Source organism: Leptonychotes weddellii, chromosome 9 (assembly GCF_054177405.1).
Source record: "Leptonychotes weddellii isolate Sample4059 chromosome 9, ASM5417740v2, whole genome shotgun sequence".
Taxonomy (NCBI): Eukaryota; Metazoa; Chordata; class Mammalia; order Carnivora; family Phocidae; genus Leptonychotes; species Leptonychotes weddellii.
Genome location: NC_138377.1, coordinates 101093538 through 101118588, shown reverse-complemented (window position 1 = coordinate 101118588; position 25051 = coordinate 101093538). Strand labels below are relative to the sequence as shown.

General features: G+C 52.2%; 1 protein-coding gene across 1 annotated transcript; it reads left to right on the top strand.

The window, feature by feature from the left end:
- Positions 1–1396: 1396 nt before the first annotated feature.
- Positions 1397–14357, top strand: UBL7 (ubiquitin like 7). Its single transcript, XM_006740431.3, has 11 exons — positions 1397–1536; positions 3048–3260; positions 3987–4106; positions 7764–7846; positions 8646–8730; positions 9253–9310; positions 10036–10169; positions 10430–10479; positions 10707–10874; positions 11443–11565; positions 14095–14357. The coding sequence occupies exons 2-11, from the start codon at positions 3077–3079 to the stop codon at positions 14230–14232; spliced, it is 1143 nt and encodes a 380-aa protein (XP_006740494.1). The 5' UTR covers positions 1397–1536; positions 3048–3076; the 3' UTR covers positions 14233–14357.
- Positions 14358–25051: the final 10694 nt, after the last annotated feature.

Below are 25051 nucleotides of genomic sequence, written 5' to 3'. Positions count from 1 at the left end.
TGATGGCTGCATAATATCCCATTGTATATATATACCACATCTTCTTTATCCATTCATCTTCAGTGGACATCTTGGCTCTTTCCATAGTTTGGCTATTGTGGACATTGCTGCTATAAACATCGGGGTGCACGTACCCTTTCTGATCCCTACATTTGTATCTTTGGGGTAAACACCCAGTAATGCAATTTAATAGTGCTTCAGCTTCTGCATCTATTTGTTGGACATTATATACTACTGTTACTGTATGTTAAAAATGCAGCCCCTAGGACCAATTTTGGATGTTTCTGGGAAAGTCTGACCACAAACTTGCACCAAGTATAGAACGGGGGTTTCAAATTCTCAGGTAAGACTATTCTTTCACACATCAACTCCCCTTTTATGGTCCCGCCAACCAAGCAGAGAAAATTTTTTCCTGTCTTCTTAGTGCTGATGCATCGTTTTTTGTTTTGTTTTTCAGGTTGCCCTTTGACATAGGGTGCAAATTTTTTAAAGGTTTCAATTTCATGCAATGGCGTCAGTTTCAGTCTCTGAGGGGCTTAATGCTTTCGCCCTCCCAGACGATGCAGTCTGTTTGCTCTAGTATCCTGCTCAGTGGCTGCCCCAATCCCTGGCCTACGTTGGGATGTTCTGGAATTAACACTTTTACGTTTGTGCACACCAGATCAGCCTTCAGCTGCTATGATCAACCTCATTAACTTTTTATATTCACTTTTTTTTTTCCTTAGTCCTTAATTCTCGAAGAGAGTCCAATTAGAAGTAGCTCCTCTTCAACATTCTAGCGCTAATTCTAACTTCCGTGCAAACAATCCAATTCGAACCGTGCATCTAAAATATGCAGTTTCTCTGTAACAGTTCAGTGGAAATTCCTCTCCCTAAGTTCTATGGATGACTGTTACATAAACCTCGCCACTGCGTGTTGAGGTATCACGATCTCGACTTAGTAACACCCCTCCATGGTTTAGAGGGAGTCATCCTTCCCTTCCCCCTTTGCCTCCACAGGTAGGTTGGCGACGAGAGGCACAAGTAAGAGACTCACTTCACCCGGGGGCACGCCGTTTTCTAGGGGGAGGACAGCGACGTACCGCTGGGCGTGTCTGAAGAGGCTGCTCGGGAAAGCGCCCTCGAGGGTGAGGGGGGCCAGGGTCGCAGCGGGAGGGGATGCGGGCGGGCCTTCCCTCCGGCGGCGCCGTCACAGCCCGCCGTAGCCGACGAACTCTGCACGCTTCCCGGGACGGCGCCAGGCCCACCTCCTGCGACTCGCGCCCTGGAAGGCAGACACATAACCAGGCCCCTCGCCAGCGAAAACTGCATAGATACCCTGGCGCGGGAAATTTCAAGTGGCCTAGAAGCCACGCCCTCCCCGTCGACCGGAAGCTTTGCCCCTAGCGCCACTAGCCTACAGGCGCCTCAGAAGGGGCGGGGCTGCAGTAGAAACTGCAACTCCCAGAGTGCAGCGCAGGGCTTCCGGCTTCCGGCGAGTGGACCGGAGTGTGTTTACACCGGCGGCTTTGCGGCCGGATTCCTTCCGCGGGACGGGTGAGGGCGCCGGGCCCTGGGCCGCGCGGGCTAGACGTGTGTCTATTAGTTAGCTGGTCCCGTGGGAGCGGTGGGGTCGTCACCTAAAAGATAGTGTCCCTGCCCCAGTACTAGCTGTCTGTAACCTTGGGCCAGTGACTTCACCTTTCTGAGTTTCGGTTCCCTCGTCTGTAATATGTGGATGATAATGCCTGCCTCAAGGAACAGTTGTGAGGATTAAATGAGATAATGGTATATAAAAAGACCTATTTATTCTCATAATCTTGAACAGTATTAAAGTAGATGTGTACCTTGAGGATGCCTTGGGGTCTGCTGTGCAGCCTCAAAGCTACACGGCCTTTTCTTTTTACTCTTGCCTACTAGAGGCCTCTTTGGAAGCAGTAATGATTATAACGAGGACTTGCCTGGTCCTATGAGATTCTTCCACCCTCGGAGTTCCTGATTCATTTTCTGGGTACATTTGCCAAGCATTGGGACAATAAAGGCAAAAATTCTAGTCTTTGCTTTCCAGGGCCTCCTAGAATGGGTTGGGGGTGGAGGGTTGAGAATTAAATAGGTATTTGTAAACCTTTGCCCTGAGGGAATGTGAGAGGAAAGGGAGAGGGGATGGAGGAGGTTGTATTTGAGTTGATCTTGGCAGGAGTTTGCTAAGAGACCAAAGGGAGGAGGAATTACATGCAGTGTTCGTGAAGGCTTTCTGGGGATGGACTTAGTGCTGGAGAGGTTAGAGTAGGACAGGGCTCTGTTGGGGGGGAAGGAAGGCTGGCAGAGGAAACAAAGAATGTTGTCATAAGCCAGGCTGTGGAGTTTAGACTTATTCATAGAAGTGGTTTGGAGTCATTGGAGGAGTTCTAAGCAGAGGAATGACTTGATAAGGTCTGTGTTTTAAAGCGATGATTAACTGTGGAGAACAAACAGATGGTTACCAGAAGGGAGCTCGGTGGGGGGATGGGTGAAATAGGTGATGGGGCTTAATAGTACACTTAACCAGGATGAGCAGTGAGTAATGTATAGAATTGTCGAATCGCTAAATTGTACACCTGAAAGGAATACTCACTGTATGTTAACTATACTGAGTTGAAAAAAATAAAGTGATGAGTTGGCTTCTAGCATGGTTGTTTGATAGAGAGGCAAGAGTCAGGGAGCTTGTTATAAAGCTATTGCAGTTCAAGAGGAGTTGATGAAGAAAATTGGAAATAAGGAGCATACATAAGGGAGAGGGTTGGATGATCTCGTTTGAACCTCACAACATTCCTATTAAGTGAGATGGTGTTTTTATGTCCACTTTAAAGATGAAGGAACTGAGGCCTAGAGAGCTGAAGTTTTGTGCTGTTTATCATAGGATGAGTAAAGAGAGGATCCCACATTCTAGTTCTGGCCTCCTGACGTTGCATCCTGTGTTTTTCCAACATTGTCACACTGAATTAGCTTTCATTCAACCCCTTGGTGGGGTGGGGGTGGTGTAGGGTGGTGGTCTGTCCTTTAACCACTAAGGCTTTGTTCCTTTACAGGGAGAAAGAGAGAGCGCGAAAGAGAGAGGATGTCTCTCTCAGATTGGCACCTGGCGGTGAAGCTGGCTGACCAGCCACTTGCCCCAAAGTCTATTCTCCAGTTGCCAGAGTCAGAGCTGGGTGAATACTCACTGGGGGGCTATAGTATTTCATTTTTGAAGCAGCTCATTGCTGGCAAACTCCAGGAGTCTGTTCCAGACCCTGAGCTGATTGGTGAGTCTCTCTGGGCTGGGAATGGGCTGCTGCTCTGATCTCTTTCTGGGGAGATACTTCTGGAATTATAAGGGTAAATTAAGAGTTTGGGATTTGTTGCCTCATCATGTTAACAGTCTGGGAAGTGAGTGTTGTTGGGTGACTAGGAACACAAACCATGTAATAAAACTATTGGTTGCCATTTCAGTTGTACGTTATACTGAGCTACTTTATCACAGAGTTCCTTAACTATGACATGGAAGAGCAAGAATTTGGGGTAGGCTAGAGAAGGAGGAGCGCATTGTTGGGGGAGGCCTCCAGTATATGGTATTGAAGATGGGTTTTGAGGGATGATTAGAAGGATTTTTGTTTGCTTGGTTGGTTAGATGGAAGGTAATAAAAAAGGAAAGGAGAATGGCAAGGGTATTCTAGGTGGAGGAAGAAGGAATTAAATTAAATTACAGACAATTTATAATAGCTGAGAGATCCAATTGATTCATCCTTTTTTTGTTGTTGCATTTTCCCATTCATTTAAATTGAGCAGTCTCCAGGATGTTAAGCTCTAGAGCTTTCCTATGCATAGATTCTGTATTTTATGACTTTGTACTTGCTAGTGCTTTTTATTAAAATATATGTATTAAATAAAGCAAGTATCATTCTCTGTCCAATCAAGATAAGTTTCTTAGGGGCAGAAACCATCTACATTGTTTTGAGGAGCAAAATATAAATGGACCGTTCTCTTTTTAGATCTGATATACTGTGGCCGGAAGCTTAAAGATGACCAGACCCTTGACTTCTATGGCATTCAACCTGGGTCCACAGTACATGTTCTGCGGAAGTCCTGGCCTGAGCCTGATCAGAAACCAGGTGAGTAAGGGCCCTTAGCTAGGGAGAGCCTCTGTAATCTCTACAAGGAAAGGGTCTGTGTGTTCTTGAGGCATGGCCTGGGTGGAATAAAGAGGGGATTTACTGAGATGGTGATGGAGGATATCTGTTTTACTTATTGGATTAGTCTCCCATTGATAATAGCGTGGGATTTTGATCTACTTGCTGTCAACACCACTAACAGAAGGGGGTTTGTTGCTCTACTTTTTAAGTTCATTACCCACTGTTTCCTAGTGGGGTAGGGAGTGTGTGTCTATTTAAACTCCTTTAGATTAACAGTTGATTTCTCAGTGAATTTTGTATCTTTTTGTTGTTGTTGTTCACATTAGAAAAAAGCTGGAAACTCCTTATGCTCCTGTAATGATGTAGTTTGTCCTCTTGCTAGCACATCTTCCCACAAGTGACCCTAGGTGGTGATTTATTCAATAAGGTCACTCCTGCTATCCTGGTAATGTATTTTCCTGAAGCTTGAAAATAATAGTATTAAAGTAGCTCTTGGCGTAAACTTACAAGGCCTTTAATGCCTTTTTGATTTATTAATAAAAGGTGCTGCTTAGAACTCATAATTTAAATTTTCTGTGTTTTAAAAGCTTTCCCAAGGATAAAGCTAAGCTGTATAAAAAGATTAGCTTTGTGAAACTGGCAATTTGACATACTTTTGTACGTTCATGATTGCTGTGATTGGTTATCAGCTTGAAATTTCCCCTCTTTTCAATTCTAAACATAAAGGACAAAAAGATCTTCTTTTGTCCAGTCATGGGAAGTGAGAAAGAGAAAGGCAGTCTCTGACATTCAGGGGTTGGCCTGGCCCTCAGCTAGGCCTTGAAACATGAACAATTACACAGATCACCAACATCTATAAGGCCACTCACTCTGAGAAAGTAATGGATCAAGACAACAATAAGATCCCTCTCATTTTTGAACAGAGACAAAACCCCGAACATTGTCCACATCACAAAAATGATCACATATCCCTGTCTCCAGCTATCATGAGTGACTGCTCCATCTTTATCAGTTACAGCTTGGGCCTTGCTCTAGTTTTCCTTCCTTCTAGGTAAGAATTATTAAGATATCCAATCGTAAAATCACCCCCAATTCCTGACAGCATTCAACCCAGAGCAAAACCCTGCTTCTTTAAACGTCCCCCCACATCACAGCCAAAGCCCAAATCCTATAAGTCTTCTCTCACGTCATCTGATTGAGATGCCCACGTTCCTATGGTGTGCATCTTCCTCTCTCTACAGAGCAGTAAACTAAGTGTGGTCCACTGCAGGTGTGCCCCTCTGGTGTTTGGCTGGAGGGCACTGCCAAAGGAAAAGTAACATTTATTGCTCCTTTGAGCCAGGTTGTTTCTCTTTGCTATCCCATTTAATCATTAGACCTGTAGGCCAGATGACAGAGTTAGCATTTTATAGATGAAGAAAAGGAGCATTAGAAAAGATATTTATTGGGGCGCCTGCATGGCTTAGTCAGTTAAGTGTCTGCCTTTGGCTCAGGTCATGATCTCAGGGTCCTGGGATCAAGCCCAGCATCAGGTTCCCGGCTCAGCGGAAGCCTGCTTCTCCCTCTTCCTCTGCCCCTCCCCCCTTCATTTGTGCGCGTACACACGCGCTCTCTCTCTCTCAAATAAATAAATAAAATCTTTAAAAGAAAAAAAAAAAAGAAAAGGTATTTATTCAAGGTCACCTACTTAGAAAGTGAGTGCAAAAGCTGGGATGTGAATCAGGTTTTCCTGGCTCCAGAGCCCACATTCTTTCCACTGGGCTGGCTGCCTCCCACTTCCAAAAGAGTGAGACTGAGATTAGCTCAGAGATGTTGTAGAGACAACCATAACTCTTAGCTGATTGCTGGTTTAAGCTATTAAGCGTCCTTTTCCTCCTCCCTTTGGCCTGGAGATTTATTTTTGAAACAAAGTTACGTTTTATTGTGAGTGAAAATAAACTCAGATCCGAAAAGAAACTATCATGTTGGCATTTTGGATATTTTGTCCTTGAGCGCGCTTATAAAAGGAAGCACATTTCTTGATCTCCCACTAGATTAGCGCCTGGAGGAGGAGAACCTGTCAGTTCCCTTCCTTCCCACCTGGATCCCTTTGATGGTTCTCTGTGGCAGGTTGCAAATCCCTTCAGGAGCTCACTGAGCCTGCTATTCCAGCATCGACGTGTACCGTGAGCTCCAGCCACAAAAACCAACTTGCTGTTCTGTCAAAGCACTTCGTTGTTTTATGCTTCCACGACTTTGCACATGTTCTCACTTAAGCTTAGGACTTTCTCCCCCTAGTGAACATGTGCTTGGCCTTAAAACACCCTCTCAGATGGTCTTCCCTGGGAGACGGCTTTGTGTCCTAGCCCGCCCTCTCCAAGATGGCTGTCTGCCTCCTGCCCCTCGTGCCCTAACTGGGGTCCACATCTCTGCGGAGCGCCTCAGCATGCTCTTTTGTCATTGTGTGTTTGTGGGTTTGATCTAGTCTCTGCTTCTGTCCCAAGAGTTCCTTGTTGTGGCAGGGAGTTTTATTTTTTTGCCTTCCTGTGCCTTTCCCCCAAACCAGGCCTGGAGTAAATTGCTTAGTACATGTTTGTTAAATGAATAAATTGGGTAATTCACTTAAGATGAATATTTTTTTTGAAAGATACCACTGTCCTGATTAGAAGTATAGGTAAGGACATGGTTGCTATCCCAAACCCCAGGCTGCCATTCCCCTTGCTTTGGGATGGTGGCCCCTGGAGTTGGGCAGTACACAGTGTGTATAATCACAGGTAGCTGTCCTAGGCGAGAACCACACTTAAAAGTGTGACCCAGTGTGGACTTCGTACCTACTCCCCCTCCTTTTATCCAGATCTCTTCACCTGTGAAATGGGCTGATGTCCTAAATAGTAAAGTAACCCAAGTAAAACGAAAACAGCTCCTAAACTTTCCCATGTTGGGAATGAATCATAGTGTCCAAAGATCAGAAGGGAGCTTTGAGTCTCAGTGAAGCACTTGTTATGCGGTATGTGATACAAGGTTGTTACAAGAACCCTAGGAGCACAGTGTGTTTTCTCCGTCCTTCTTAAATATTTGTTTAAAAATTCAGAATAATATTACAGAAGCCTGAAAGAAGATATCAAAGAGGAAACAATCAGCCTTGATCCTGCCACCCTACCCAGGTTCTCTTCTTCCCTCTGTCCCTTTCCAGCCTGGGACCACATGCACACGGACACATTTTACGTAGCTTTACTAGAGAACATATGTACAACTTTGTGTTCTATTTCTCTCCCTTAACATATTGTGTCAGCATCGCTCCATATTGTTCAGATGGCTTTTGGTTCTTATTTTAAATCACTGTATAAAAGTCTACTGAGCTGATTATACCTTCCCCCTTGCAAATGTGAGAAGTCTAGAATTCCTGCAGTGGGACATCGATCAGAGCCGTCTCTTTCATGTGGCAAGGTTCAGCTCTGCCAGAGCTGGAATCTCTTTGTTTTATGTACTGGAGAAGCTTAAAAGAGAACACGGTTTTCACATCTGCGGCATCGGCGGATGTTTCTGCCCGGGCACTCGTCCTCTTAGCCGGGTGCTGGGGGAGCGGGCTGAAATGCTGCGCTGCATCTGCTGCAGGGACAGGGCTGGGTTGTAGGTAACTGAGTGTCTTGTCCCCAGAACCTGTGGACAGAGCGGCTGCCCTGAGGGAGTTCCGGGTGCTGCACACTGCCCTGCACAGCAGCTCCTCCTACAGGGAGGCGGTGAGTGCGCGCCCAGGCCCCTTGCCCGAGCCTCCTGTCAGGACGGCAGGAGGGGGTGCGAACGGTGGTGAGTGGTGTGGAGCCGGGAGCTGGTGGCCCGTCGCCATGGCTACTGAGAGTTCCTCGGGGAGTTTTTGTCATGCCTGTGGGTCTCAGGAGAGCCCTGTCATCCCCCAAAGAGGCTCTCTCAGCTAGGTATTGTTGATTCCATCTAATGATAATGATACCACCCCTCCTGATAGTGGCCTCATGGAATGAATGTAGTTATGGCCTGTGGATCCACATACTGTTTCTGCTGGGCCTCGTTCTTTGACTCCCTGCTGAATTGCCTGCCCACTGCTCCTTACCTGGATTTCCTCACTGGGAAAATGCGCTGATGTGTCTCTGTAGGAGAATTGATAAGCCAAATTAATAGAGCTGCAAACTTCCCAATATGTATGCATACAAAAATGGTAATTTTATAGAGATTGAAAAGGGCTTTTGGGACCTAGAGGAACGTTTGCTACTGGGCTTATAAAGAGAGCTTTTATTTTGGAAGCATTAGAACTGTAGATGAGGGAAAGGAATAGAAATTGAAGGTTTACTGTGATCTTGCTTTTTTTTTTTTTTTTTAATGTTTACCCTCCAGTAAGCCACAATCTTAGAGCAAAAAGAGGTTCATCTGTTTCCTGGGGCTAGTGTTCCACTGTGGTGGCGTGTGTGAGAGCTTGTAGGGGGAGGAAGCCCTTCAGCAGCGTGTGGGTGTTTGCTGAGTGGATTGGGCTTAGTGGAGTGCTCAGCGCCCCCGTTTCTCCTGCAGGTCTTTAAGATGCTCAGCAATAAGGAATCTCTGGATCAGATCATTGTGGCTACCCCAGGCCTCAGCAGTGACCCTATTGCTCTCGGTAAGTGCCAGAGGAAATAGGAGTTGTTGGAGAGGGAGAAACCAGGGGAGGGCAATTACCATCTTGTCCAGAATCACTGGTCTTGTTGAGGGAGAGGGGAGACCAAGACACGTGCCCTACACCCAGCCCTCCAAGGGCTGTCAGTGCCACGGAGAAATCATGGCCTACCTAACATCAGAAATGAGACGTGAGGATGCCAAATGGGGGCAGCAGTTAGCCCCCAGCAGGGAAGACTTCCTGAACACATTAGTGGCTTAGGGAAGAACCCAGACATATGGGGAAGAGAGGCTGGCGTGTTAGTCCAAGGTGTGTGGCCTAAGTACAGAGGGAGGCAGCGAGAGGGGCACAAGATGGAGAATGCTTGGCTTGTGCTTCTTGGTGCTTCGTTTCCCCCCTTCTCGTGGGAGCTGCTTTGTGATCCTATGTCCCTGTAGAGCCGGTTGATCTGAGGCCTACAGCCTCTTCACCCACCTGGATCTGGCTAGATTCCCAGTCTCTCAGGTAAGCCCTGTTCTCCTTCAGGTGTTCTCCAGGACAAGGACCTCTTCTCTGTCTTCGCTGATCCCAGCATGCTTGATACGTAAGTACACCCATCTTAGTAAAGGGTCCCCTGTCCCTCCCCAGATGGTTGGCCCAGAAACCTCATTGTCGCCCTGGATTCTGCTCTTAGAGCCCAACCCCGTCTATCCCTGAATCCACCTGTGAAGTATGTCAGGAGGTGAGGAAGAGCAGGGGCTACCAGTAGACCGACAAAGCCCAAGGGCAGGGACATGTGGAGATGTGGAGACGAAGCAGGGTTCTGAGGGTGGTGGCTTGGCAGGCCAGGCTCAGTTCAGCTCTCTTTCTGTAGACACTGGAGAGCCTTGGAAATATTTTAGGATGGGGAAAGAAAGCAGGTGCATTGATCCCTAAAATTTGAGAGCCGGAAGGGACATAGTAAAGGTCATATCCCTTACTGTACAAGTGAAGAAAATAGCCCCACCCCGGGAAGAGAAGGGACCTCCCAGAGATTTCCCAGAGGAAAGTTGTGACGGAGTCGAGGCTGGAGAAGGGCGCCCGAGCCTCCTAGGCTGTGTGTGTCCCATGACGCCTTGCTGGAGGGGCGGGTGAAGCATGTGCAGTGGGCCCTCGGACCCCAGACCCGGCCGCTGTGGCTGGGGGCAGAGCCAGCCGGTGGGAGGCGCTGAGGAATTTAAAGGCGGGCACAGGCAGTGCGATTGTCTGGAAGGCACCCAGAACTTCTGTCGTGCCCAGGGAGCTCGGTCCTTCGCAGTTACCCTCTGTTTCTTCCCGCCTCTGCCCCAGGTTGGTGCCTGCTCACCCAGCCCTGGTCAATGCTATCGTCCTGGTTCTGCACTCGGTGGCTGGCAGCACCCCACTGCCGGGAGCCGACTCCTCTTCACGGAGCGCGCCCTCCAGCTCGTACCGGGACATGCCAGGTAGGCCCCAGGGCAGTGTAACGTAGGCCCCCTGGGGAGCCGGTGGCGGCCCAGGGATTTGCTTTACTCAGCAGCTATGTATAGCACTGGCAGAGGGCGTTCCTTGGGAACTCTCGGTTTGAGTCAGGGAGTGCATCTGTCCTGTAATTTTCCAAGGGAAGAGATGAAAATGTGAATTTGGAGAGTATCTGAGCTGAGAGTCTGGAGCTGCGCCTGTGCCTTTCTGTTCTTCCTCCCCAGATCTGTTCTCCCTCCTCCAGGTGGCTTCCTGTTTGAAGGGCTCTCCGACGACGAGGACGACTTTCACCCAGTAAGTGGCCTGGCTGCTTGCCACTTGAGGAGATGGTGCCAGGGGTGCGCCTCTCCCTGGGACTTGGCACGCCCAAGCTGGGAGGTGGTCTTAACCCCTTTGGTGGCCAATCTGTGGCCTACTCTTCCCTTCTGAACCTGGCAGCAGGTCAGGTAGTTCCTGTAGTGGGGGCGGGGTTCATGTGGGACCGTCACAGTGCCACTTCCCCGATTGCCTCCCTTCTCCAGAGCTCCAGGTCCACGCCCTCTAGCAGCACACCCAGCTCACGCCCAGCCTCCCTGGGGTACAGTGGAGCTGCCGGCCCCCGGCCCATCACCCAGAGCGAGCTGGCCACTGCCCTAGCCCTGGCCAGCACTCCGGAGAGCAGCTCTCACACACCGACTCCTGGCACCCAGGTACGGAGGGAGGGCCTGAAGAGGGAGGCCGGCCCCCAGGGGAGAAGCTCCCTAGCGGTACTGACCCTGGTACTCCATCTGGTTTGAGCTGAAGTCTGCCTGGAGCCCTGGTGGGGTTCTCACGGCAGCTCAGTTGAGCTCCCCCGCTCCGTTGTCCTTAGGGCCCAGCCTCTGGGGTGTGGTACAGTCCAGAATTCCTCCCATCATAGCTCAGAAGTACCTCCCCTCACATAACGTGCCCTTCTTCATCCGTGACAGGGCTCAGTCGTCCGGCTTAAGCGTTCCTGGTAATGGTCACTCTAGTTGCCAAGGCCATCTCTCCCGGTGCAGGGGGCCTAGGCTAGGTTAGGGGCTCGATTCCATTTCCCTGGAGCAGAAAAGGATGGAATCTTTCCTGGCCACAGCGAGCTTTTAGGTATCCCTCTGTGGTTGTCTCATGCAGGTCTCTGTTGGGAGGCAGTAGTTGGGTCCCCTAGGGACCCACGATAGGGTGCTGTGACAGCAGCTGGTATGTGCTGGAAGATTGAGGTGGTTCTGAGGGTGGCACTGACCGCTGATTCGTCTCTAGGGCCATTCCTCGGGGACCTCACCAATGTCTTCTGGGGTCCAGTCAGGGACGCCCATCACCAATGATCTCTTCAGCCAAGCTCTACAGCATGCCCTGCAGGCCTCGGGGCAGCCCAGCCTTCAGGTCAGTTGTCCCTCCTCCTGGTGTCCTAGTTACTGGTGACTTCTTAGCTGCTTTGGATAGTCAGCTTCTTACTGCTCTTCAGAGGGCCTTCTTCACTCCAGGAGCAGCTGGGGCATGGTGGTGTGACAGGAGAGGATGTTTCCAGCAAGGGCAGTTGTCCCTGTGGCTTTCATTCCCGTACCCTGTGACTGTGGCCTGCCCCCACTGACTGCGTGGCTTGGATACTTGGGGCAGTTTGAATCAGAGTCATTCATTCATTCCATGAGCATTGACTGAGTGTTGAGCGCGTATGTACCAGACCTGGGTCCAGCTCCTGGGGCAGAGACAAGCCATCATCATCAGAGACATGCCATGGAGGGGTATCGGCAGAGCTGATTGTCAAAGAATTGGTTAGAGGTTAGCCAGGTGGGGAAGGAGGTATTTAGGTGGGAGGATGGTGTCTGGGCAGAGGCAGCCGCCTGGGGAGGTACATGTGACATACCCAAGCCTACAGGCTAGAAGGCAGTGTCCTCGTGGAGAAGATCCTAGATGGAGCCAGTGAAAAGGGGAGCAGGAGCCTGGGCATGAAGGCCTGGAGTGCTCAGGTAAGGAGACCAGGCTGGATTCTGCAATCACGAGGGAGCCATGGAAGGTTTTAAGCAGGGAGGGATACCATCAATGCTCTGCTTCCTGGGAGGGTCACCCTAGCAGCTAAGTGGAAGGCCCTAGGAACCAAGGTCTGCTTGCACGTCTCCGTGCACGAGCTGTCTGCGGCAGTCTGTTTGCTTTGCTCCTCACAGTGAGCCTGGGAGACCAGTGCCATTTCTGGAACTTGTCCAGGGTCATGAAGCCATCCAGGGGGGAAGACAGGGCCAAGCTCCTGTGGTTTTTCTCTAAACCACGTGGCCCTGGTGGACAGTGAGGGGAACAGGAGCAGGACCCGTGGATGGCTTGTCTTTTCCGTTCCTTCATCTTCTGCAGCTAGATGCCCCTTCCCTCTGCTGTCCAGCTCAGGAGCTTTCACTGGCTCCACCCGGCCTGTAAATGAGGCGGAGTTGGTTTGTGTGGTTTTTGAAAAGCCCTCCATGCCTCACCCTTGCCTCTCTGAATTTGCATGTCATCCCCACTGCCTTCTCTTTCCCATAAGTGAGCACACTGTCTTCCCTAAGTTGTGCACTTCCTCCTTCATGAGGTAGAGATATTATTAAGCTTTGAAAATTCTAAAAGAAAATGTGGGTTAATTTCTTTAAACCTTTATAGTAGAAGAGGCCTTTTGTAGCTGAGAGTCAAAATCCAGGAGCCATTGCATGAAGAGTAATACATTTTGAGTTTGTAAAAGTGAAGATTTCTGCATAGCAAACCAAACCAACCAACCAACCAAACAAGCAAAGACCGAAGCCTGACAAACTGGGAAAAAATCTGTAACGTGTATCAGACAAAGGGCAAAACTTCTCTGGTATGGAGAATTCTAGTAATTTGGGATTAAGAACTCCATAGAAGAATGGACAAAGGGCAGGAACAGACTCTTCATGGAAAGGAAGCGCTGAAGGCCTTAAAGCCGTGTGATTCCTTACAGCCCCATTTCTTGGGATTTACCCTGGAGACGGAGGTACGTGTATGTAGAAAGTGACAGCTGTACAGAGGTAGTCCCTGAAGCATCGTTGTGATGGCCAAAGGTTGGAAACAGCTCGGTTATGGTGCACTTCAGGACGTCCATGAGTTGGAATATCGTACAGTTATTAAAAAGGTCTTTACTTAGGGGCGCCTGGGTGACTCAGTCGCTTAAGCGTCTGCCTTCAGCTCAGGTCATGATCTCAGGGTCCTGGGATCGAGCCCCGCGTCGGGCTTCCCTGCTCAGCGGAGAGTCTGCTTCTCCCTCTCTCTCTGCCTCTCTTCCCGCTCGTGCTTTCTCTCTCTCTCTCTCAAATAAATAAATAAAATCTTTTAAAAAAATAAAAATAAATAAAAAGGTCCTTACTTAGTGGCATAGAGAGATCACCAGGATGCATTAATTATGTTCGAAAAAAGTGAGAGGGGTTGCTGAATGTAGAACAAGGGTCTCAGAAAAGGGTAGATAAAAGAGCACATATTTGTATTTTCTCAAAGAAAGTAAAATAGGTTCTCTGGGGTGGGAATGGGAGTGGATAGACTGAGACTTTTCACTCTGCGTCATGTTCAGAAACAAAACTAATTTAAAAATGTATGCCCTCCCCTCATTTTGTGTGTACGTGTCTGTAGGTCTGTACATAGAGCAGGAGAAAGTAAGTCGTTTAATTTTTTGAAATTTAGACTGTGAGTAATCTGCACCTTCTCTTTTGATCTTTATGGTGACGTTTTCCTTTTTTTAATTGGGAAAACGTTGTGTTTGTTCTCTAAACCCTCCAGCTCCTCTGGTAGGTAGTCTTCCCCGAAGCTGCGCGCTGTGGACCTTCACAGCGGCGACTTTGCTGTGGGAACCGACCTTCCCTCTCTCCCCCTGAGAGGGCAGACCTGAGGGAGTCTACGGAGGGTCCCAGCTAACCGCTCCTGCCCGCTCCTGTCTTTCTACAGAGCCAGTGGCAGCCTCAGCTGCAGCAGCTGCGTGACATGGGCATCCAGGATGACGAGCTGAGCCTGCGGGCCCTGCAGGCCACGGGCGGCGACATCCAAGCAGCCCTGGAGCTCATCTTTGCTGGAGGAGCCCCATGAACTCCTGCTCCTTCTCACCCCCCGCCCCCCCCCCCCCAGCAAACTGCCAAGGTGGCTGCCCACAGGAGGCACTCCTGAAGGTGCCCCATCTCTCCTCTCCCCAATACATCTGATGGTTGACCTTCTGCCTTGTCCATTGCGTGGCCCTTCTGGCTGACCTGAGCTGGTGGAGACAGGGGGGCAGGCATGGTGTGTGGGTCTTGGTGCGTGGCTCGCCCCTGCTTCTGAGCCCTGGGTGGAAAATTTTAGACCCATGTCATGGGATGTTGTGTGATGCCCATACTCTCTTTTGGGAGAAGTTTCCCCGTGATAGCCCCAGACCCTTTGGTACTTTAGGGTGTGGCATCCTCAGGACATGCCCAAGGCTGGAGCAAGGCTGCCACCCAGTGTCCAGGGTGGCTGCCATGTGGCCAGAAGAGGCGTGTGCTGCTGAGATGACCTCAGGCTGGGGAGTGGCCAGGGGTGCTTTTACTGGGAGCAGGTAGGGCAGCTTGCCTTCCCACGGGCTTCCAGAAGATTCCATGTCCTCGCCTAGCCTCGTCTCCTCAGGCAGTCTTTGCCTCAGATGCTGTAAGGATGCCAGACTCCAAGGCCTCAGAGCGGTGCCAGGAGGCAGGGCCCTCTTCTCTGTCCTGAAGGCGTAAATACAAGAGCAGTTAAATAACAATGCTAAACAACAACACCAACACGAACTGGGCTCAGCTTTCATCTTGAAGAGAGGGCACCAACCCCCAAGCTGCTGCTCCATCTGCCTGAGCTCTCGTTCCCCTTGGCACAGTGTTCCCGACTGCGTTGCAGACACGTCCAAGTTGAGCGAGTGGGTTTCGTGTGCCTTGAATACTTTGTCACATCTTCCCCTCAGATGGTGGGTTTCTGTAGAAAGGAGCTCAGAGGTCTGCTCCTGCCCTGTGTCTTCGGCAGACGTTCTGTCCTCAGCATCCCCAGGCATGGTCATTCAGCTTCTGCTTGTCACTCCTTGGGACAAGAGGTCTCTCCCCCTCCTAAGGACTGCCTGCTGTGTCCTTTGTTCCCCAGAGCATTCGGCCTTTAGTCCCCACAGACAAGCCTGCTGCTCCCTCTGCTCTGTTAGCACGGCTCTAGTTAGGGAGAGGAATGGCAGTTCACTTGCCCCTTTGGCTTATGCTGGTGTTGGTGTCCAACACAGCCTGTTCTCTGTGCATGACTTCCAATTTATCAGTGACTCTTCTTAGAAGGAGGTGCTCGGGGGGGGGGACCCACAGTTCCAGATATGGCCTGAACTCAGCACATTTTTCTTTCCCTCCTCCAGAAAACGTGAAGTCTTGCCGCATGCCCTTCTCAGTCCTAGAATTAATGTTGAGAGGTGTTCGCATTGGCTGAAAAGGCTCAGAACTCACCAGGTTTCTTGGTGCCAGGACTCTTTGTGCCTCAGTGGTCTGCTTGGAGCCCAGCTGCCTCCTTGTGCTTGAGAACAAAAACCAGGAAGCTCTGCCTTCACACTCGGTGTCCCTGGCTTGTTTGTGGTGGAAACAAAGGCCGCTGCCATCCTCGTGGGACCACTTGGTCAAATGGGGCTGACAGAGCCCTTCCTCTCACGGCCTTCCTTAGAGCCAGGTCACTCTGTGGCAAGTCATAGTCTGCTCTGGGGACCACCTTCAGAGGCGCTGGGGCTCCCCCACCTCTTTATGCTGGGGGACATTTGGGTAACTCTGTTCTGTCCCTGTACCTGGCCCCCAAATACCAGTTGTACTGCTTCCCAGAATTGAACCGTTTCCACGATTTCCCTTTCCCTTCTTTGTCAGCTCTTTCCTCCAGGGTCTTGGCAGGTTGGCTTTGCTTCCTTTGGCCACATTTTAAATAATATATGTTGGGTCTGATAAGTGCTCCTACGGAGTCTGGGGCTTTCCATGGGCCAAGAACTCCTTCCTCACCATTGTTCCCTTCACCCTTTCAATAAACATTCATCCGGCTTCTGCTCTGTGCCAGGTAAACCTGATGGGGTCTTTGCTGTCACAGAGCCACGCACTGGGAAGACAGAAAAACAGATGTTCACACTAAAGCCTGAGGAGAGCTGGCGAGGCAGGTCCCCTGGGCTTGGGGCTTCTGGGAAGGGGAGCCCACTTGGGTTAGGGTGTGTGTGTGTGTGTGTAAGGGAGAGCTGCTTGGAGGAGGCATTGGGCAGGAAGGTGTACATGTTGAGTGGGAGCGGGAAGAACAGGGCTCCGGTAGCCCTATGTGGCAGGGTGGATCTTGAGGTAGGCAGAGGCTGGGTCATTTTAAGCCATGTTACAAGGAGTCCGGACTTCCCCTAAAGATGCTGGGGAGTCACAGGAGATTTCGGATCAAGGGAGAGTGGGATTTGCATTTTAGAGAGGTCACTGGCTGCTGTGTGTGAACAGGTGGGGAGTGAGGCAGGCTTGAGGGAGGGAGGCCAGCGAGGAAGCTGTGATCCACTTAGCACTGACCATGGGCTCACCAGGCAGCGTGGCCTTGTGGGGGGAGGGCGGGTGGACAGCGAATTAGCTTTGAGGAATCAGCATTCATATTGCATCTTGGGAAGGGGGAGCGTACTTAATTACCTCCGGTTTGTATCAGGTGGGGACACCGGGGTTGAGAGGTGAGGTCATCTGTCCACAGTCTCAGGATTTGGACAAGTCGGCCTTAGGAACTCAAGTCTGTCTTACTCCAAAGCTGGTGCACCTCCCACTGCTGCCCCTGGCTGGTGAGTGTGGGAGGGTGGGAGGTGCTGCAGGGTCTGACCAGGCTGAGGAACTTGGGCTTTATCCTGACACCAGAGAGCACCTTGGATGGCTTTAGGCAGGGCAGTGGGGGAGCCCGATTCTTGTGAGGTAACCTGACAGCTGTGTGGAGGCTGGATTTGTGGGAAGTGAGATTGGCAGTAGGAGACCAGCTAGGAAGCTTTCTGCCTGCAGATGGGACACAAGTGGGGGCCTCGACGAGAGCTGCAGCAGGGGGGTTGGGTTGGAGGGGAGGGATGTGAGATGAGAAACACAGACTAGCCGTGGGGACGAGGGAGAGGGAGGGGGCGGCAGGGGAGGAGTGGGTAGATGGGGCAGCAAGAATAAGGGATGGGGCATGGGATTTGGAATGCAGAGCCAGTTTGGGACATGTTGGGCTCACAGTGCCATGGGGCAGCCAGGTGGGGATGTCTTGTAGAACAGTTGGATGGTTCTGAGGCTGCAGATAATAATGATCAGGAAGTCTTAAATTGAAGACTGGGCCTGTGTCATGTGAGAAGGGAACTGAACTCTTCAGGGGCAGGTAGCAGGAAAGGGACCCCCACTAAGGAGTTAGACTGTATAGGGGTGGTGACTAGTGACCATGGAACACGGAAGGGAGTATCTGCCGCTTCTGGGAATGCGAGACCAGGAGTCATCATAGCTGCCAGAGTGGAAGGAGTGGACAAATGGCATGGTCGGGTGCTGTGAGCTGTTATGGAGAGACCTGGTAACCAGGGCTTGTAACCTTGGACTTGCCGACTTGAGTCATGGCGACCTTGGGGAGATGTTATCAGGGACCCAGAGCCCAGTGATAGGGGTCGAGGCCTGAATAGGTGGGCACAGCAGAGGCAGGGAAGGTAGAGAGCTCTGGGGAACCTTGCCTGCGGGAGGGTAGCTGGAGGGAAGATGGTTGGCAGTTGGAGGGGTGATGAGACTGAGAGTGAGCTTTTGCAGTTCAGCAGAGGTGAAGTTGGAATTGATCACGAGAACTTTTCTAGGAAGCTAAGGGGAGAAAAAAAAGGAAGAGACCCCAAAATAGAATATGTAAATATGCAAAGATGGGTGAGCTTTCTGAACAGATCCCTTCTCCTGATATAACTCACATTTGGCTCGGCTGGCATGGGCTGGGATGGCACAGCTTGCCGGGCGCAGGGGCCCCATCTGGCCTGGGCCCCAGACCAAGCTCTCAGAACTCTACCGTGAGTTGGCCTCTTGTCACCTCTGCCACAGGCCGTGGCATTGCATGTTTGCTGAGAAAGTCGGGCGGGGGGCAGGGGTGGTAAATCACTTCCAACCTCCAGGCCTCCGTGTGCTTACCCAGCCTCTCCAATCCCCCTCTGGGCCTGGGGAGGTGGTTAGGTCGGCTTGGCTGTGCCCCTGGTTTCCCTGGGCCTAGCCCTGTCTGGCTCCTTCACGTTCTGCAGTTGCTGGTAACAGAATTCAGCTTCTTGGATGCTTGAAATACCTTGTGCCGAGACCCAGGCACTGCCCTACTGTACCTTGGCAAAGCGGCAGACAGCAATGCGCTATGGTAGTACTCATCTATCAGGCCCCCTCTCTGTGCCAGTCCTTGAGCTAGGCACGCACAGATGCTATCGCAGCTGAATCTCATGACAACCCTGAGAGGTAGATACTCCCCCTTTTACAGATGATTGCTTCCTGTTGTCACAGGACGTGGCTGTGTGGGGAAACTGGCCTTTCTGGGACTGGGATGGGATTGGATCGGCACGATTCCGTCAGTCCCTCACCTGGGGCCTCATGCCTGGGTGCCAGACCTGGATGCCCGTGGGAGGCATTGTGGGGTCTGCTCAGCACTCATCCCTCCAGGAAGTGGCAGCTTGCGTCTTAGAAGGGATTCAGTCTTCTAAGTGAGACTGGCTAAGGGTTAGATCTTTTCCACAGACAGCCTAACCTCTTGGAGCTCACTTGTGTCCTGTTCGACATGTTCTCTCAATTTATATAAGTGGAGATTGACAATGTGCAAATCAGAGATGTCAGGGCACTCAAAGATAGGCTGGTGATTGTTCTAGATGACTGATGGAGTCAGTCAGTCTTGTTAGGGCAACCCTAATGAGGGACAGGAACAGGGACAGTCTAAGGTCCTGTGGTGGGGACCAGAAAACCAATCGCTCTCATGCAGGGTGGGGTCTCATATTTCCCCCTCCTAGGCCCAGATTCAGACTCACCATCTTTCTCAACCAGTGTTCCAGAAAGCAACTGCTGATGGGTGGGAATTGGCCCAAGGATGACTCTGGGCTAAGATCAATAGGATTTAGCAGGCTGCTGTCCCAGCTCAATAAGGCAGTGCCTTTGGAGGGGCTTGGTCAGGAGGGAAGTCAGTCTTCCAACCCTGTACTACTCAGCCTCTTCTCTAAATGTTGTGTTCTGATCTGCCACCCTATTTTTGCAAGAGGTGGACACAAACTGGGCTGCCCAGCACCTAAGAGCTTCTCTGTAGAAGTTTGTTAAATGACTGCTGATGTCCTAGGAATCAGCCAGGATGACAGAGAACAAGCAAAACCCCACGAGGGACCTAGTTGGGACTGGGGTTATTTACCCTGAAAAAAAGAGTAGATTTAGAAGGGCATGACCTCCGTGTTGAAATCCCCTATTGAAATCCCCTGGCTCTATCCCAGGAAGAGGGATTAGATGTGGTCTGTGTGGCCTTGGAGGACAGATTTAGGACCACTGGGCAGGAGTCTTCCTCTGGGGGGAGACGTCTTTATCAGAGCTAAGTAAGGTGGGCAAGGCTGCCTTGGAGGTGAGCTCGTCATCACTGGAGGTATGTGAGGCTGCATGACCACCATCAGGGCTGCCGCGAAGGGCTCCCAGGTCCGACCGAATGACCTCTGAGAGTCAAGAATTGGGATTCTTAGATCACTGTATCTATGGAAGACTGGGAATGGTTTGTGGGAGACTACATATCTGCAAGTGTTTCTTTTCATTCAGGAGGCCCAGCAGTCAGGCATCACATCAGAGCTGGGAGGGTCCTGGGATGCCTATCCTGCAGACATAGTTTTAGAAGCATATGTATTCCAACCTGCAAACAAGAAGGACATGCAGAAAGTAGGATGAGAGAGCTTTGTTGGTCTCTGGTCTAGAGGGAGATGGACCAGAAGAAGCATAGCTCCTCTTTCTCCTCCTGTAAACGGAGGAGTGGAGGCTTGGGCTGGGGCAGGACCTTGCCTAACTTGGGTCAGTGGCCAGCTGGGATTTTTTTCTCTGACCTCCCAGCCACTTCTAGTCAGGAGACTTTGTTAGTCTAGATGGGCTCCACATGACTCCCACGAGATCCTGCTCTGCCACAGCCCCTGGACACTGAGAATAGAGGCCCAGAGATGGGGGTGGGGGGTGGGGTGGGGGTATGGTGGGGCGGAGGGAGGAGTTTGTCTCCAGAAAGTCTTGCCAGTTATCTGTACAGTTTAGGCTGACTCCGCTCTTTCCAAAGTGGCCACCAGGTGGCACTCCTGCCACAAGCCCAGTGCCAAGCCGGCAGTTTTGGGGCTAAGACACTGGGTTGCCCCTGGAAGCCATGGCAGGACCTGACATGTTTTTAGGTGAGCTGAGTGCCCTGATGGAAGGAGAAAAGGTCTAGCTGTTATCTGTGAATCTCCTGGCCATCACTGAATATCCCCCTGTGGGTTTTTACTTTTGTCTCTCCACTTAGCAGGCCAGACCCCAATCTTGGCAATTTAGGGTAGAACCAAACTAATACAAATGCACCTAGAATAACTAGGACAGAGAACAGAGATGCAGGAATGGGATACTGCTGGGAAGTGCTGACCCTCAGGGGTAGGAGGTGGAGGCGATGGCTCTGAGCTGGCCTAGAAGGAAGAGTCAGGCTTGGATAGGTGGGGAGGGGCCAGCACTCAAGGTGAACATCCTGGCAGAATCTTAGGGGCAGGCAGAACACTAAGGGAAAGGTGAGCTGTGGGACCAGGGCACCTCACGTGGTCCATCCCTAAACCCTGACGTGCTCTTCAGAGGGTTGGGCCAAATCCAGGGGAAGCTAAGGCTTTGGCGTCTGCCCGCGCTCATGAGATACTCACGGGCCTGCATACAGTGAGCACACAGCAAGTTGGAATTTCCAGACATGGTCTACAGTGCCTTTGAGGTGTGTGCCAGTATTTTAAAACTGGGAGTTGGGAGTTTCAATAAAAATTCAATTTTCAGCTTCTCTTGAAAAATCAGACTGCCTGTCCTACTGGGTGGACTTTCCCGTGGCCCCTGTGGCCGGGGCTGAGTAGACAGAGCATGTGCCCTCCCAGTGTTCCCCAGCGCTGCCCCGTCCGCTTCACCATTCTCTGGATTTCCCCGGTCTCTGCCGCCTCCCCCCACCCCCACCATGGGTGCTAGTGGTGGTCGGGGGATGGACAGTAAGAGCTGCTGTTGTGAGTGGACAGAGGCCTGGGTGGACACCAAATTCTGAGGCCTCATAGCATGGTGGGCCTTGCATGAAGGGGCTGTTAGGGGCTTGGGCTCCTTGTGCCTATAAGAGCGCTCTTGTGAGGGCTGGGTCACTCCTTTGAAGACCAAGTGTAGCCGTGGAATCAGGGCTGAGGAGGAGGTCAGAGAAAGCTTGGAGAGAGGAGGAATGCTCTGAGTAGGGCCCTGAAAGTCTTTGCTTGGAAGGCTGGGGAGGGGTCCCAGTGCTGCTTTGGGGCTCTGAACTTCAGGTCTGTGTGTGTCCATGAGTCTGACTCCCCAAGGGGCCTTCTGGATTTGGCTGTGCTTCAGCTACTCATAGGGAAGACCTCTTCAAGGTATTTTTCTCCTAGATAGGAGGCCCTGCACCATTTCTTTCTCCCAGCCTTCTTCCCCCGGCTCCCGTCCCCCATATGGGGAGCCACGGGGAAGGGGAGGACAGGAATGAACGCCCCCCCCCCCCCGCCAGACCCATCAGCATTCCCATCTGTGGCTGCTTCTCCTGGTCAGTTTCCCACCATTTGCTGTGAGTGGGGATTATGCCCCCACACTTGCTCCAGGCCCCAAAGCTAGCCCGGGCCCCCAGTGAGGCAGGCAGGCTCCTGTCAGCACCTTTACCATTCTCAGTGGATTTTCCTGTGCTGCCTGAGGCAGGGAAGTCCATGCCCAAGCACCAGTTCTGGTCATCTGCTTTCCTGACCCTGGGTACCTGCCCACAGTCTAGTTGCTCTCTCCTTCTATAGAGCTACTGCCCCAATCATAGGCCTAGTTCTCACCTCCCCTGGCTGCTGGTAGGAGTGGGCTGCCATCTGGCCCTTTGCCCCTAGATTGGCCGGCTTGGGGGTGCCCATGAGTGCAGCAGGTGCTAAACTGAGCATGGAGAAGCCCAGCCAGAGGCCCAACCTCGGACATGAGGTGGAACAGTCTTCAGCATTACCCCCTCATCCCCACCCCAGCCTGGAAAAAAACTTCCCTGGCATCTATCCCGGTTTCCATCTGCTGCCCTGTTGCTTGGGAGGCTGAGCCCAGCCGCGCTGGCCTGCCCTTCTGCCTGGCACCTGGTAACCTGGGCCCTGCCTGGGTCTTTCTGAGGATCATTTGGATCCGACTCGGTAGCAGCAACAGGGGGCAGAACACAGAGAGCATTATGATGTAGAAGATGAAGGTGGAGGCCCCAAGGAGACAGCCCGAGCTGCTACCCCAGCCCTCTCTACCTAGCTGTGTGACCTTGGGTATATCTCATTCCCTCTCTGTTCCTTGGTTTTCTTGTTTGCAAAGGGAGCCGAATAATATAGCACGTCGTACCTTAGAAAACTGTGAGGGTGGGTGGAGCTAGAGCGAGGCTGCGGAGAGGAGCATGCACAGCACAGAGTGACCTTGGTGCCAGCCATTGCAGTCCCTGCTCCCCGTCCCTGTGCCTCAGTGTCCTGTCATATGGGCTTCTACCCTCTCCCTCAGTGAGGGAGACAATGTAAAACTGCTGGGGGTAACGTAGGTGGAAGTGGGTTGCCTGGCACATGGGCAGTGTTATCATTAATTTGGAATTCTCCATTCTTAAAGGCAGGAGCAGGTGATTTCTTAATTTTCCTTATCTTTGCAGAGAGGACAGACATTGGAGGCCATACAGCTCAGCAGATGAGGCCCTGGGCTGGAGAGAGTGTGTCTTGGAGACTTAGCCAGGGCCAGAATATGTTGCTGGCCTCAGGGCCATAGGCTCGGGTGCACGCCTGGGGAGGGGCTCTTTGAACTGCCCCCAGCCTCCCCCTCTTTGGGGCACCGTACCTCTGGGCATCAGCAAGCTGTTGGCCCCACCCTGGAGGCCAGGAACCTAGCCCTGCACTGTCTCTGGAGGCATCTTGATTTCACCTTTTGGCCTGTTGGGGTATCTGGGGGCTCATAGGGAAGAAGGAAGGGGATAGCTAGAAACAAAATATGGAATGGTAAAGCAAAACTTCCTGGTAATAAAACTTCCCTGGCCATGGAGCAGGGCAAAAGGCTGAAGCTGGGGCTAGGGCCGGGGTGGCCTGGGGCAGCCTGCACCCTGTCTTTGCTGGGATCTGCCTCGAGTGAATCAAGTCCAGCTAGGTGTGTGGGTCCTAGAGGCCCATGTGCCCCTCTGCTCCCTCCTCCTCACCCTGTCTCCTCTCAGTGCAGCCCACCTGGAGATAGGTATCCAGTAAGCACTGGAGAAGTGGAATTCCCATCCGTGGTTCCCTCAGGCACAAGCAGAGGTGGAGAGTCTGGGCCCTCTCTGACCCGAGGGAGAGGAGACCTCTTTACAAAGGGCAGGCATGTGGCTCTGAGAGGATGAGCTAATGGCAGAGCTGCCTGGACTGTTCACAGATCTGCAGAGGGCCTGGGTCTGGATCCTGCCCGGCATCACCACTGGGTCATTGGGTTGCCTGCATGGCTGAGCCCTGTACACCTTGTGGGCAGAGACTCCCTCAAGCCGGTCTGACCCTGCATCCAGGACAGCGAGTCTTGGGAATGCAGGGTGCTCCCTTCTCTTTCTACTGGGGAAAGGGGCCTTCTTAATTATATCCCCTTCCACTCACATGGAAATGAGTTTGGATTTTCTGAGCATACACCAGCTGGCTGGGGGGAGGCAGCCCAGAAGGCTGCTGGTTGGGGAAGGGAGGAGAAGGGAGAGGGGAGGGAGTCAGGCCAAGATGAAAATTCCGTGTTCTCACAGCAGAGCAGTGATGGGGTGCTGAGTGCTCCCCACAGATCATCTACCCTCTGTCCTCTTGCCCTTAGGGGAAAGCATCTTGCTCCTCCCTATAGGCTCAGAGGAAACTGTGTCCACTCAAGCCAGCCTGTCCTCTGAGAACTACAGCTTTCAGGGTCCAAGCCACTTAGCTGGCCATTACTGAGTTTACCTGGTCTGTGCCCTGGGAGAGGTCCTCCCCAGCTTCTAGGCCAACCTTTTCATAGGGTGGAGGGGAGTGGACCTGAGGCTCAGAGAGGGGACAGGGCCTGCCACCGATAACAGAAGACCGTAAGTCTGTCTAGTCCCTGGCGGCCTGGGTTCTCCCCTTGGAGTTGCCGAGGAGGGGGTGGGTGGCGAAGGTTCCCCGGCGCTGGGCACTGCGCCCCCCTTGGGCAGCAGGGAGGCGAGAAAGGCTGCGGGGGGGGGGCGGGAGGGGGAGGGTGGGGTCAGGCATTTGACTCCGCCTCCTCGCCTTAGCTCTGCTTTTGGTGGGGCGCTGGCTCAGTCTAGGCTGCTCGCCGCTGTCGCTCCCGGGCTGCGGGATGACACCGCCTCCGCCCGGATGCGCCTCCCTTGGCGCCCAGCACGCCCGCGTCCCCGGTCCGCTGGCTCGGTCCCGGCTCCCGCTGCGGCTGCTGCTGCTGCTGTGGACGGCCGCCGCCACCCAAGGCCACCCCAAGAACGGACCCCGCATCTCCGCCGTCTGGAAAGGTAGGCGGCGCCGCGCGCCCGGTGCGGCGCGGGATCGGACGCCGCGCCGCGCTAGTGCGGAGTGTGCGGGCCCCGGAGGCAGTGCGTGCGCGCCTCTGCGGGTCCCGGGCTGTCCCCGCGGGGAGCGTGTGGGTCTGGGTGAGCGTGTGAGTGTGCGCGCTGGCACGCCGGAGCGGGCTGTAACGCCGCGGTGAGCGAGCGGCGGGGGCCGGAGCCCCGGCTAAGTCGCTCCAAGTCCGCCCCCAGCCGGGAA

Bases quoted from the DNA above. Each gene is read 5' to 3' on its own strand.
- UBL7 (XM_006740431.3), top strand. From the start codon at position 3,077: ATGTCTCTCTCAGATTGGCACCTGGCGGTGAAGCTGGCTGACCAGCCA. The intron at 10,875-11,442 runs GTACGGAGGGAG...ATTCGTCTCTAG, and splicing joins CACCGACTCCTGGCACCCAG to GGCCATTCCTCGGGGACCTC. The intron at 11,566-14,094 runs GTCAGTTGTCCC...GTCTTTCTACAG, and splicing joins CGGGGCAGCCCAGCCTTCAG to AGCCAGTGGCAGCCTCAGCT.